A 14,254-nucleotide genomic window follows, 5' to 3' on the forward strand; every position below is an offset into this window, starting at 1 on the left:
CTCACAGAGGTGCTGAAATGGGAGAAGATACATAAAGCATCAGGCTCATGGTGGGTGCACAATAACTAGTGGCTGTTGTAATTGTTATGAGAGAGGGTCTCCCTGTCACTCCCCCCGCATGTCCCTCCCACTCCCTGGGCAAAGCACAATGCAGGGCTGAGTGACTCCCCAGACACAGCTGAGCTCTCTCTCTCCCTGGTTGCATCCCAGAGACTCCCGAGGGGATGATGGAATCATTTCCCCAATCCAGGATTCTTTATTGCAGCCATTACAGTTAATGCCGACACGAGGGAATGGTAAAGGGTCAGTGATTCACCACTGGTTTCCCAGGCCCCAGGGGAATGGCTTCCTTGGGCCACACACGCCCTCCCACCTTCTTTAGAAGTCAGCAGCTCCCCAGAATTGGCCAACAAAAGGGTGCCAGGCTTGTAGCTACTGTGGGACCACCTCGGGGGGGTTCCACAGGTTCAGCAGTTTATATTTCACAGTGCCCCATCATGTCCATTCTCTCCTGCAGACTTCACACCAGCTCTGTGATATAGATGCAATGGTTTGTTGGTGAGTCAGCTCTGAGGGGTGAAGGGGTGGGGAGGAGTGCCCTGCTTTGTAATGTTTGCTGATTTCCGTGGTGTAAATATTCTCACCATGGCCCAGTTTCAAGCTACCAACATGATATGAACTGGCCCACAAAACTCCTGAAAATCAAAGTGTGGCTCTCATGAGCTGGTACGAGCTGACTCCAGCACACCCCTGCCCCATTCCTATTTCACAGCTGAGGAGACTGCTATGCACAGTGAAGGGTGCAAACATGAATTAATAATGAAAACCATTATGAATTATGTATCATTATTCAATAACTGATAAAGATAGTTTCCATTTATTAAATAACAACTTTGTACTAGATACTATGATATAAACCTTTTTTGTATATGATAGAATTTACAAAACAAGGCCTTCAGATAAGCTTTTAATATTTTCACTTTAAAGAGGAGGAAATGGAGGCTGAGTGAAGTTAAGTAATGAACCTCTTAGTGTTTCCATTTCCTCATTAGTGAGATGGGTAAGAATACTACCAAACTCGTGGATCACTGTGAGAACTCAGATTTCTATGCTCAGCACCAAGGGCAGTACCTTGACAAGTTCACCTGGTGCAGAAGAGAGGCAGGTTTCAAACCCACGTGGATCTGATGTCAAAGCCCACATATATCCTGCCTTAGAGGTAGGAGGAGGGGCTGCTTGGAGTAGAAGTAGATAGGTGGGAGAGAGAGAGAGGGAAGACTCAGACACAGAAGCAGGGGAGGGCAGAGGAGGGGAAGGACAGGAACTGAGTTTAGATTCTCCCTCCCCTACAGCTGGTTCAAGCCCAGACTTCCAGAAGTAGAGCTGGGACTGGTTGAGGGGAGCGGGCTGCTGTCCGTGGTGCTGCCGCCCAGCCCTTCTGCTAAGTGGTGGTTAGGGGCCTAGGTCCAGGCTGGAATGGGAAGGGTTGCCCAACTGATTCTTGGCTAAACAGGATCTCAGGGCCCATGGACCCATGTGGAATGTTAGATATGGAAAGGCTGGTCCTTGAAGAGCACAAAAACTGAGCTTCTCAACTTGGCAGCACATTAGAATCTCTTGAGAACTTTACATAACATTGATGCAGAGCCCCATCCCTGACCAAGTAAATAGGACTCTTGGGGAGGAGCGCAGGCAAAGGTATTTTCACAATCTCCAGAGTGCAACTAAAGTGCCTCTCAGTCTAAAAACTGATGCCCTAGACCCAACCCCTCACTGAACTGATGAGGAAACTGAGTCACAGAGGGGCTCAATGACTTCCCCAGGGACACATCATTAAGTAAGCAGTAGGGAAAGATTCAAACTCAGGTCTGCCTAGCCAGCATGCTGCCCTCCTGGACTGACTGAGCCTGTTCTGAGACTGACACCTGGAAGGAAGCAGGTAGGATGATGTTGCACCAAGTCATCAGAGCTCTTCCCAGCTGAAGTCAGCATGAGAAGTCGGACACTCTTGAGAGGAGATGCCCCTCACATCTCCATGGAGACTGGGTGGGTTTTGGCATCACAGAGTCCTGGTTTCAAGTCCCACCACTTCCTCACTCTACACCCTCAGTCAGATCTTTTACCTTTTCTGATCCATTTCCTCACCTGTAACATTAAGGGGTGCCCATTCTGAGTCTCTGAGCTGCTATGAGGACTAGAGATGATGGATTTAAGGACCCAGTGTGTCGTGGGTGCCTAACAGAAGTTCATTCCTTTCCCTTCTCTCCATATTATCAGGAGGCACCTGGAGCTGTGCCTCCCTGAGTAGGAGACCCCTAGACACCAGCATCAGGAGGGAGGGGGCTTGCCTACTCTTCATCTCTGGGTTGTTCTGACTTGGTTTGTTGTGGAACAAGAATTGGAATGTGTGTCCTGGATCCCAGGCCAGAATTCTTTCTTTTCTTATCCCTTAATCCTTGCTATCTGTGAGGTGCAGTTGAGGCTCCAGATTCAAGTTCCAGAGCCCCCAGGAGGAGCCCCCCAGCTGGTTCTGGGAGTGGATGGTGCTGCATGGAGTGGAGCTCAGGGATTACAGACATAAATTCTCATTCCAGCCCTGTCCTTGGCTTTGTGTGGCTGTGGGAAAATCTTCCCAATCTGATTGGGCCTCAGTTCCCCTTCTGTAAAAATGGAGATAACACTTTATCATTCGTGCCTCCCTGGGTGTGGGAGACCCCTTAATGAGAGAAAGAGATGAAGCACTTTGGAAAAGAACAGAGTTCTCAGCCGAGGTGACCACGTGTCATTATTATGAAGATGTTTGTAATTATTACCATCCTGCCTCTTCCCTACCTCCCTTCGCCACCCCACTGGGCCTGGGGAAACCCTAGGCTCACATTTAGCTTCTCAAACATTTATAAAAAATGAATCCCACCCCTGCTGCTGCCAGCACTGTGCAGAATGCTTTCTATTAAAAATTAAAAACCACTTGTCGAGTCTCTGGGAACGCTCAGATTACACAGGAAACAAGCCCCCTCTCAACATCCAGCCCTGCTGCCCTCCTCCCAACTCCCTCTTCTATCATCACTTAGAATACCGGCTGGCTGGGCTGGCCTTGACCCTGCTTCCAGCCTCCCAGCCAGGGCAGCCTAATGCAGATGAATGACACACAGGAGATGCAGGAAAGTGGCTGCATGGGAGGAGGCAGGTCCAGAGACAAGTGACAGAGAAAGCAGCACAGACAGGGGGGTCAAGAAAGTGGGGAAGAGACAGAGAAAGGAGGGTCAGAGGGACAGAAGTCTGTGGGGCAGAGACAGAGAGAAAGCAGTAGAAACACAGAGGTTAAGTAGGAAACCAGAGGAATCTAGAAACAGAGACAGAACAAATAGAACAGAGAGCGGTACATACGGAGCAGGAAGAGGGGGCAGAGCAGGTGGAAGAACTAGGAGAGGAAGGTGAGGTTTGGCCTGGTGGGGTGAGGGACCTCCTGCATTGCAAGCACCTTCCTCTAGAGTCTCCAGGGAACGCGAAACACCCTCCTCTCCTCACCCTTTCTTTCCTTATGGATCCTGGCCATGGACTTGCCCATCCAGGCAACCCCTGAGTGTGTGTGTGTGTGTATCTGCTATGTCCTCCTGAGAGAGAGCACTCTCTTACATCCCAAACTGAGACCCATAAGCTCTTCTGTCCTCTCAACATTTACCAGGCCCTCTGTTAGGCAGTCCCGTGACTTTGCTTGTTTCGGACTGCAACATTTTAAGTATCTGTGATAGCATCCTTCTACCCATGGCAGAAAGCAAACATTTTTGCTTATGATTCGGTTCCATTCATTCTCTCAACATCTACAGAGCACCTGCTATGTGCTAGACCCTCGAGGGCAGGATGGTAGCTCTATCACCTTTGCACCCTAATGCCATGTGGCCACAGGGCCTGGCATACAGAGAGTGCTCATATTTGTTGAATGATTTGTTGATGGAAAAGACGAAAAGAGACAGGGATATATTCCTCCCTGTCCAGATTACCTGGGCCACGGGGCCAACTCCTGAGGGCCAGGGCCTCTGCTCCTGTCTGCTGCTTCTCCCCACCAGAAGCCTCCTGTCCCGTTCCCCCCAGCCGGGGTGGTGAGAGCCAGTGCCGTTGCTAGGCAAGGAGATATTGCACATATAGATCTTCCTGGACTTTAATTAAAAACATCTTTAGAAGTTGTCTCTGCAGAGACCAGCGATTGATTCCTGGCTTGGGCCTGCGGGCTGCTGAGCTACACTCTCTCCAGCTATAGATGGGACAATTGGAGGCTCCCAGCCTGCTGCTGCCCTCTCTAAATGATATCCTTGGGGAACACACTCCTTCCTGCCTTCCTCCTTTCCTCTCTGTTCCCCCAAGCACTGAATTTAAGAATCAGATAGTGTGCTCTCGCAGTTTTACTTTCCTTCCCCTCTTGAGCCTCAGTTTCCATAGCTGTAAAATGGGGATGTCAGTCCTTAACCCAAGAGAGTCCCTAGGAGGCTGAAATGAGATTAGGGATGTGAAAGTGATTTTCAAGCAAGTTTTGTGCAAGAAATGGTTGCGACTCTTTCCTCAAAGAAAGCTATGGATGCTGAGCCAAGGAACTCAGGTTCTGGTTTCCGCTTCTGGGTCTAGTTCTGACTTCAGCTCTTACTGTGGAACCTCAGAAAAATCACTGCATTTATTTCTGTATCAGTAACATGAAGACACTAATACTGATCCTGCTTATTCCCCAGGATTGTGAGAATAAAGAGAAATAGCTCTGTGAAAGCAGGGCTTGCTGATAGCTATTATTTAGTAAATATCCAAATAAACGCAGGCTGTACTACCAAACAGTCTTTTCCCATCTATTAAAGATGCTGCTCACAGAGGAATTGAAATACATGGAAAAGTGCCCATTTCCACATTCTGTTGAGCCCTAATCCCATGGTCTGGCAATGTCAATTCTATGGCATGTCCGCTATGACATTCTCCTTCCTTTGCCCATGGCAGACATCACCAATCCATCATGGCATTCTTTTCTGCCAAGGCTGAATGAGATCTTAGACTCCTTCACAATACAGCCCAACAGTCACTACCAATTGATCTGAGTTAGCACAAGAGATGAAACTGATCTGCTACCACTTTGAGGTGAGGGGTGGTGTCTTGCTCATCTGTGATCTCCACATACCTAGCAAAGTGCTATGTACATAGTAGGCCTAATATGTGTTTACTGAATTAAAAGCAACTACTTCTCTATCCTCTGTGGGGCTCTGTATAAAATAGGTGCTAATAAATGTTTGCTAAGTTGGGTGACTCATCTTTGCAAGCCCTACAGAACCAAGTACATTGGAGGCCTTGTGTATAATGGGTGCTAATAAACATTTGTGGATTTAATTCAATTACTTATCTTTATATCCCCTGCAGTGCCCAGAATAAAGTAGTGGTTAGTAAATGCACATTGAATTGAATTTATCATTTCTGTCTTTGGTATTTTCAGTAGTGCCAGGCATAATATCTTGCACAAGGTTGACATGAATAACTAGGAGGAGTTGAGCTGGGTGTGGGAGACCTGTGAAATCCTCTTGCCATCCCATGGTCAGGTTGTGACAGCCTAGGGGAGGGGTGTGGCTCCCTGACACTGAAAGAATGTCTAGTCCAGTTCTTCTCTATTAAAACTTACTCATTGTTGACATATTCAGCCTCAAGCTGTAAATTCCCTCTCTCTGCTGCTGACTTCCAAAGTTGTATCTTTAGCCTCATCTCTCTCCTGACATCCAGACTCATAGATCCAACTGTCACCTTGACATCTGAACTTGGACGTCCAAATAGACACCTCAATCTTAACTTGCCCAAGAATGAATTCTTAATTTATTCTGCAAACTTGCTCTTCCTGGAGCAGTCCCCATCTCAGCCACAGTAGCTCCATCCATTCAGTTGCTCAGGCCCAAAACTTCAGCATCATCCTTGTCTCCTCTGCCTCTTACTCCCCACATCCAATCCCTCACAAACCCTGTTGGCTCTACCTTCAATGTACATCCAGAATTCCATCTCGTCTCACCATCCACACTGGTCTAAGTCACTATCACCTCTTGCTGCACCATTGCAATTGCTTTCTCATTGACCTCCCTACTTCCAACCTTGCCTCCTACAGTCTGTTTTCAACATGGCGGCCAACAAGTCATTCTTTTAAAATATAAGCTGGATTTGATTACTCCTCTGCTCTCCGTCTCACTCAGAGTACAACCAAAAACCTTTCAATGGCTACTAAGTCCTGCGTGATCCATTGTCTGAGGTATTCAGACTCCAGATAGTCTCCCACTTACTTCTCCTCAGCCACAGACTTCCCTGCTATTCCTCAAACATGACAAACATGCTTGCCTCAGGACCCTTGCACTTGTGGTTCTCTCTGTCTGGAACATTCTTCTTGTAGCTTAGTGGTTGTCCAAGTATGGTCTCCACACCAGCAGCATTAGGGAGTTTGTTAGAAATGCAGACATTTCTAACAGTCCAGATCTCCTGAGTCAGAAAGGCTGGGGGAACAAGGGCAACAATTTGTGTTTTAACAAACCCTCCAGGTAATGTGGATGCACAAAAAAGCTTGAAAATCACTTTTTGACCGAGCTCCTTGGTTCCCTTCCTTCAGATCTTTATTCAGAAATGTCCTCTTTCAGAAAGAGAGGCCTTCCCTGACCCCTCTGTCTAAAATAGCACTCCCCCAAATTGCTCCTAACTCCTTTACTCCTTTATTCTGCACAGCACACCATCAGGCATATTAATATTCATTATATATATATATATATATATAGAGAGAGAGAGAGAGAGAGAGAGAGAGAGACTCGCGCTGTCACTTAGGCTGGAGTGCAGTGGCGTGATCTCTGCTATCGGCAACCTCTGCCTCCCTGGCTCAAGCAATTCTCCTGCCTCAGCCTCCCAAGTAGCTGGGACTACAGATGTATGCCACCATGCCTGGCTAATTTTTTTTATATTTTAGTAGAGATGGGGTTTCACCGTGTTGCCCAGCTGGTCTTGAACTCCTGAGATCAGGCAATTTGCCTGCCTTGGCCTCCCAAAGTGTGAGGATTACAGGCGTGGGCCACTGCACCTGGCCTATTTTATATTTTTGATTATTTATTTGCATATTACACATTTGCTTATCTCTGTCCTGACTCTCTCCTGCTATAGTGTGTAGGTTTCCTAAGAATCCCCAATGCTTGGAACAGTGCCTGGCACATAGCAGGCGCTCAATAAACATCTGATGCTTGAATGAACCCTCTCTGTGCTCAGAAGGGAACTTGGGGTCCAGAGGGGACAGGAAGTCGACCAAGGTCATGCAGGGAGTCTGGCGTCCTGACTATCAACTCAGGACCCACTTGGCTGCATCAGGCTTAACATGACTGGTGTGCCCCTGCTTAGAAGTGTGGCTCACTGGAGGCCCCCGGCACACTTCCCTTCCCTTTTAAGCTGTGAGTGGTTTAATTTGCAAGCGCTGCTGCCTTTCATGTCCCAAGCTGCGTCCCTGCTCCCTCTGATCTCCGAAGCTGCCTGGACCCTGGTGCTGCTTGTTGGTCCCGCCCTCCGCAGCCGGATCAGGAGGTTGAGTAATTGTGACTGATTTTCAAAGCTGCCTGGAGTCTCTGCAAGCACCCTGGTGTCAGATTTGCTTCCCCTTCAAATAGTTGCTCAAATGAAATAAACTAATTTAATTTCTGCTTCTCCCTTCCCCCTCCTGGGTTCCCAGCTGGTCCAAATTGAGTCCCCCTCCCTCTCGACCTTTTTCCTGAGTGGACTGTGAGAGTCAGTGGGCTGGGAGAGGGAGTCAAGACAGGGCTGGTTCTCTATAGGCTGGTGCTCATAAACTGGGGGCTGCCTCTGCCTCCTACTCTCTGCATGACCTTGCCCTTCTCTTGATCTCAGTTTCCCCACCTGTGAAACAAGGACCCTTGCCATTCCAACAACCTGGGAGCCATGCCCAGCAACTTGCTCTGTCGCTGACTTGCTATGTGACTGTAGATACTTCCTTCTCTCTGAGCCTCAGTGTTCCCATCTGTTCAATGGGGATGCTACCATCAGTCCTGCCACCTCTCAGAGTCGCAGTGAAAGTGAAGTGGTCATGGAGGAGCCACCATGGTGGAGATGAGGCTGCTCTTCCCCCAGCACCTCCCCATCCTCAGCCCTTCTCCACAGTGCAGCAGAGGGAATTTTCTAAAATGCAAGTCTTCCCACGTCACTCCCTCGCTCAAGCCTTTCCCAGGCTACCTGCTTTCCTCTAGTCCTTCAGATGGGGCTTCTGCTTCCTTCTCTAGCATCAGCTCTCCCCACCTTTCTGGTCTTTTTTATGCAGAAATGTGCAGGTCAGTTTTAGGTGAAGGGGGACAGGGCTGTGAGTTTAAGTCAGTAGGTGGGGGCTGCAGGACCTAGAAAGTCAGGGACTTGTTGCATGACCTTGGACATGTCACTGCCTCTCTGGGCCCCAATTTCCCCATTTGCAACATTAATTGCTAAGTTCTTGCCAGGCTCTGAAATTTCGTATGTCTTTGCCATTGATAATATGCAAATTTATCTCTCCAGCCCAGACCTTCTCTGAACCTGGATATTCAACTGTCTTGTTCAAGATCTCCACTCAGCAGCCTAATACGTTTTTCTAACTTAACATACTTCACACCAAACTTCTAATTTCCTCTCATACCCCAAATCTGTTCCTTCTATCTCAGTAAAGGGAAATCCATGTATTTAATTGCTCAGGTTACAATCCTGAGAGTCATCCTTGAGTTTTCGTTCTCTCACACTCCGTATCCAATCCATTAGCAATTTCCATTATCCAATCCATTATGCTTTCAGAATATATCCAAAAGGAGACCTCTTTTCAACACCTCCACTGGTACCATCTTGTTCCAAGCCACCATCACTTCCTGTTCACAGGCCACCTGCTTCTGCTCTTGCCCTCTTTTCTGCCCATCTATTCTTCATGGAAGAGCTGTGGGGTCCTGATCATGTCATTCTTCTGAGCAAGACCTTCCACTGACTTCTCAGTTTGCTCAGCATAAAAGGCAATGCCCTGGCTATGGTCTACATGGCTGCATGATCTGGTCATCTTGTTTTTTCTTGGCAGAATTCAACCCCAGGACCTTTGCATGTGACATTCCCTCTGCCTGGAATGCTCTTCCCCCAGGGCCATGCTCTCACTTCCTCCAGGTCTTCAGAGAAGCCTTACTGGACCAGTGATCTAGTTGTTCACTTGCTTATTGTCTGTCTTCCTTAGGAAGAATGGGCCCTCCATGACAGTAGGGGATCTTCTGCCTTTTCACTGCCATGTTCCCAGGGCCTAGCACATAGTAGGTACTCAATAAATATTTGTTGAATGAATGAATATACTTATCTAGACACAGCATGTCACATGCACACACAGGCCTTAAAGTGCTTCTTGGCTAGGTGTGTGTGCACATCTGCATATATATGTGGAACACACATGTACATCAGGCGTGCATGCCTGTGTGTGTACACCAGTCTGCACCCACATCCACAGCCTCACTGTTGCCTATTTCCCACTCATCCCTTGCCCACCATTCTCTCTGGTTCACCTTCTCCTCTTCCCCTACTGGCTGCTTGCTCATTATCCCAGCAAGCTGCCAGATTTGGCTCAACCTGGGGAAGCTGGGCTGACAGCACTCTCTCCCAAGAGCCCAAGTACTCCTGGCCTCTGACATGCAGCCATACAGCTGGGAGGTCCAGGGAGGCACAGCGTCCAACCTTTGGCCACAGCGAGTCAGCAATGGAGTGTGGCTTAAGACCTAGGGCAGCAGCTTCTTGTCTAGCCTGGCTTGCAGATAACTTCGAGCAACATGGTGGGAAGGAGATGGCGGCTACTGGCTTGTGCCCCTCACCCCATGACTCCAGTTTCTACCAGAGCCCCAGAAGCCCTGAGCTAAGTGACGCCTTGATGGTCAGAAACGGTCTGGGGGTTTCATGGTCATGCAGAGTCATGCAGCTTTAGCCTCAGTGTCCTGCTCCTGTGTGCATGGCCCTTTCTGAGTATGGCTGTGTCTGATGTCTACACGGAGATGTATATTGTGTGTGTGCACTTCACTTTCCATGGGCATAATCATGTGTGCAGTGCTCCTGCGTGTGTGCAGTCATACCCAGGTAAGTGCAACTGAATCTGTGTCTAGGGCCTCAGCCATCTCTGTATGAGGCTCTGCCCCTAGCTGGCTGGGTTTTTGGTGTGCTGTGGCTTTCTCTGAGCTATAGAAAGAGCTGCCTGTCTCATTCATCTGCCTGTGCCCACGCCTGTCTACAGCTGCACACCAGGGGAGCTGGACCCCAGGATGCTCATGTCTGCTTGTGGCTTTTGCCTCTGTGTACATGGCTGAGTCTGTGCAGAAGCGCTATGTGCATAAGGGCCCGTTTCCTGCCTGGAGTTGTGTGTGGCTATATCAGGGTGTGCAGTCGTGGGTCTGAGTGTGTGGTTGGGCCCTGTTTCAGCTGTGTCCCAATCTAGCTGTTCCCAGGGGTGGGTGTGCCTGAAGATGGGACTATGTCCGTGTGGAGGTTGTTGTCAAGGGTGTGCTGTGTCTGTTTATGTGCAGTTGAACTTTTGTGAAGGGCTCTGTCAAGGCGTCCAGGCATGCCTGTGTGTGTGATTCTGTCCAGCTGTGCCTGTGTGTGACTCTGTCCAGCTGTGCCTGTGTGTGTGACTCTGTCCAGCTGTGCCTGTGTGTGATTCTGTCCAGCTGTGCCTGTGTGTGTGACTCCGTCCAGCTGTGCCTGTGTGTGTGACTCCGTCCAGCTGTGCCTGTGTGTGTGACTCTGTCCAGCTGTGCCTGTGTGTGATTCTGTCCAGCTGTGCCTGTGTGTGTGACTCCGTCCAGCTGTGCCTGTGTGTGTGATTCTGTCCAGCTGTGCCTGTGTGTGTGACTCTGTCCAGCTGTGCCTGTGTGTGTGACTCTGTCCAGCTGTGCCTGTGTGTGTGACTCTGTCCAGCTGTGCCTGTGTTGGGGACTGGATCTATGAATGGGGTTGTATATCACTGTAGTGGTGAGTTGTATGCGGGGCTGGGCTTGTGCATGTGGCATGTCCAGATCTGTGGCTGTGTCTACCTATGTGACTGCGTGTGGCTGTATGAGCACGTCTGAGGGCATCACTGTGTCCACATGCAGGTCCACATTCATGGGGGGGCTGTGTCCGTGGAAGTAGCTGAGGTCATGTGTGTGGTTTTGTCCAGGACTATGCTTGACCCCAGGGGGCACTTGAGCTCACATCTGTACCCTGTATCCTGGGTCAGCAGGCTCTTTCCTGTCCCTCCCGAGAGGATCAGCTACTCCCCTTCCCAGCAGGCTCCACTCCCCTTGGGGATCACCTTGACCCCACTCCCCACTCCCAGGGCCCACAGCCCACCTGTGGGTGAGAGTTCGGCCACGCTGCCAATATAGGGGCCGTGCAGGAAGCGAGGCTCACTGTCATTGATGTCCTGCACCTTGATAATGAACTCCGACTCGGGCTCCAGCAGGCGGTTGGTGGCGCGATCCCGAGCCTGGGCCCGCAGCGTGTAGAAGGTTTTCTGCTCGCGGTCCAGGCGCTCCATGGCATGAATGTCGCCTGTCAGCTCGTCGATCAGGAAAATGGTCCCAGCACCCTCGCCTGAGATGGTGTACTTGATGGCCCCGTCACCCTCGTCAGAGTCGGAGTGGATCTGGGGAGGCAGAGAGGAAGGCAAGGTGGAGGCTGAGGAGCAAGTTCCTCTTGGCTTCACTGTCCCATGCTTATTCCTGGGTGCCTATTCCTAAGCCCATCTCTTCTCCAACACATACACATCTTTAGTGAGGACACTGAGGCCCAGCAGCCATGCTCACTTACATCCCGGGCCTGGAGTGTTTCCTCAGTCCTCTGGGGCCCTCCCTGTCCCTGGACTCTACTTTCCCCTCTGCATTCAGAGTTATCAGCCTTGGAGGCAGATCTGAACATGGCCTCCCTGCTTACGACCCTCCAGTGGCTTCCCATTGCCTTCACAAAGAAGTCCAGCACCACTTCCACACCTCTCTCCCCTTTAGCAGCACAGCCCTGACGATCCTGCCTTGAGTCCTGTCCTTGTTTCTCTGCCCTTGGAAAGTCTACTCATCTTGCAAAGTGCAACAAAAATGCCACCTCTTTCAGAAAGCTTTTCTGGATCCTCAGTCTCTCCCCACCTCTGGGATCTCTCAGTACATCAAGCCAACGTGATCATGTTCAGCCTTGTAGGATGGCTGTAGCCAACATTTCTCAAACTCTAATGTGCACGCAGTTCACCTGGGGATCTTGTTAAAATGCAGATTCTGACTCAGTAGGTCTGGGGCCAGGCCTCAGACTTTGCATTTCTAACAAACTTCCAGGCTGCTGGTCCATGAGCTCACTGTGAATTACAGGTCCAGCGCTCCCTAGACTCTGCACCACAGGAGGTTGGGGTGGCATCTTCCTCATCTTGGTATATGGAGAACCAGGCTCAAGACATGGCACATGGCAGGGAGTGAAGGGAGAGAGGAGGAAGGGATGTCAATTGAAAGAGCACCTTCTATGTGCTAGGCACTGGCTAAGCAATTTATGTACTTTTCTAGTTCAAGATACTTTTTTAAAAAACCTGCTAGAGTAGGTTTTGCTATCTTTATTTTACAGATTTTTTCCCCCATTTCCTAATGAAGATTGGAGAAGTGGGATGGGTTCTTCAAGGTCAGGCCACTGGAAGAGCTGGTCTGACTCCACACTGGGCTTTCCCATTCCATCTAAAGCCTCCGGAGAGGAGTCCGGGGGGGGGAGAGACAGTGCAACCTGGCCCAGCCTTGGCTCTGACATCTCCCTGTGCGTCCTCACCCATCACTTTGCCTCTCTGGCTCTCAGTTGCTTCATCTATAGCACGGGAATCATATTAGCATCTTCCTCCCAGAGGTACTGAGGGGTTTGCTGAGTTGAGAATCCACACAAGGCCCTTAGGAGGTGTTACCAGGTGACATTTACAATATTTAACAGCCAGCATGGTGGGTGCACTGCCCAGGCAGTGGTACTGTAGCAGGATCCCTGCTGGGCCAGGCAGGAACCCTTTGGTTGCTGGATCACAGAGAGGCCCAAGGGGCTGAGAGAGTTGGGGCAAGGGAGAGGAAAGGGACTATTTACTACAAGTATGGAGGTTTTTCATGGTTTTAACAACCAGTACAACTACACCAGTTTGTACTAGCTGAAAATCAGCCCTGTCTGAGACATAACGAGTGCCCAATAAATGGTAGCTATCGTTATTATTATATTATTACTAAATGTTAGCTATATATAACCAGGATTTAATCTAGGCACTATTAGGCTCCAGATTCCAGGCTGTTTTCACTGCCCTGAGATCTCTTGGGTGAGGAACCAGCAAGAAGTCTGTTTTCTTGCAATCAGAAACACCTAAGTCCTTATCTTCCAATGCCCAAATCTCCCAGGCAGCTTCGCGCAGAGGAAAATCCATTCCGATGAAGCTAATGGCTTTGGGCAGGTCCCTGCTCCTCTCTAAGCTTCCACGGAGATGGAGTGTGAATGAGAGAATCTCTAAAGTTCCTTTCAGGCTGGGGTGCTGTGAACCCCAGCCCACTCAGCAGAAGAACAGGTGCCCATGCAGTCATCACGAAGGGGGACAAAAGCCCATCCCCTGCCATGCAGGAGGAGCCGGGGTATAAATTCTGCTGGTAGAACTTTGTGTCTGAAAGGTGGATTATAGAAGTGCCATTTGGAAGATTGAATGGCCCATAAACATTTTCATATTTCATTAGCCGATTAATGGGCATCTCTCTCTTTTTGGCGAGTCTGCTGATTCTCAGCAGAAATTGCGGGGACTAAATGGAGGCGTCTGGTGGAACCTTTCCGGGTCCCCGTCCTGTTATAGATTGCCCCAATTAATGCCCGTCCTGGGCTCCACTGAGAAGCCTTCTTCCTGTCCAGTTACTGTTAATAGATTTCTCATAAGTGGCTGGATTGTAAAAACCTCATAACTCAGTTTAATGCCCCCAATAAAATTATTTCAGGACATCGGCCCTGAATCATTGGCAGTGCTGAGGATGAGGAGACCTGTCTCTCCTGTTTGCTGTTTATACATTTTTTCTACCATTGCCCCAAGGGAGATGGGATGAGAGGGGGTGATTCTGTTCCCTTTTGGGGTGCCTCTACCTGCTTCCCAGTCTGATCTGTTGTCAGCTTATTTCATCAGCAAACACTTCTGAGCAGTGTGATAGAATAGACACCATTCGAAGAGATGCTTAACAGCTATAATCTTATTAGTCTTCATCATTGCCCT

General features: G+C 49.4%; 1 protein-coding gene across 1 annotated transcript in view; it reads right to left on the reverse strand.

The window, feature by feature from the left end:
• Window positions 1-14,254, reverse strand: part of CDH22 (cadherin 22) — a 136,300-nt gene that overhangs the window by 55,764 nt on the left and 66,282 nt on the right. The window contains exon 3 of the mRNA XM_033186609.1: window positions 11,359-11,653. Within this exon, the coding sequence (XP_033042500.1) occupies window positions 11,359-11,653 (295 nt within the window). The remainder of the gene's footprint in view (window positions 1-11,358; window positions 11,654-14,254) is intronic.

Source organism: Trachypithecus francoisi, unplaced genomic scaffold (genome assembly GCF_009764315.1).
Source record: "Trachypithecus francoisi isolate TF-2019V2 unplaced genomic scaffold, Tfra_2.0 Lachesis_group21, whole genome shotgun sequence".
NCBI classification, from domain to species: domain Eukaryota; kingdom Metazoa; phylum Chordata; class Mammalia; order Primates; family Cercopithecidae; genus Trachypithecus; species Trachypithecus francoisi.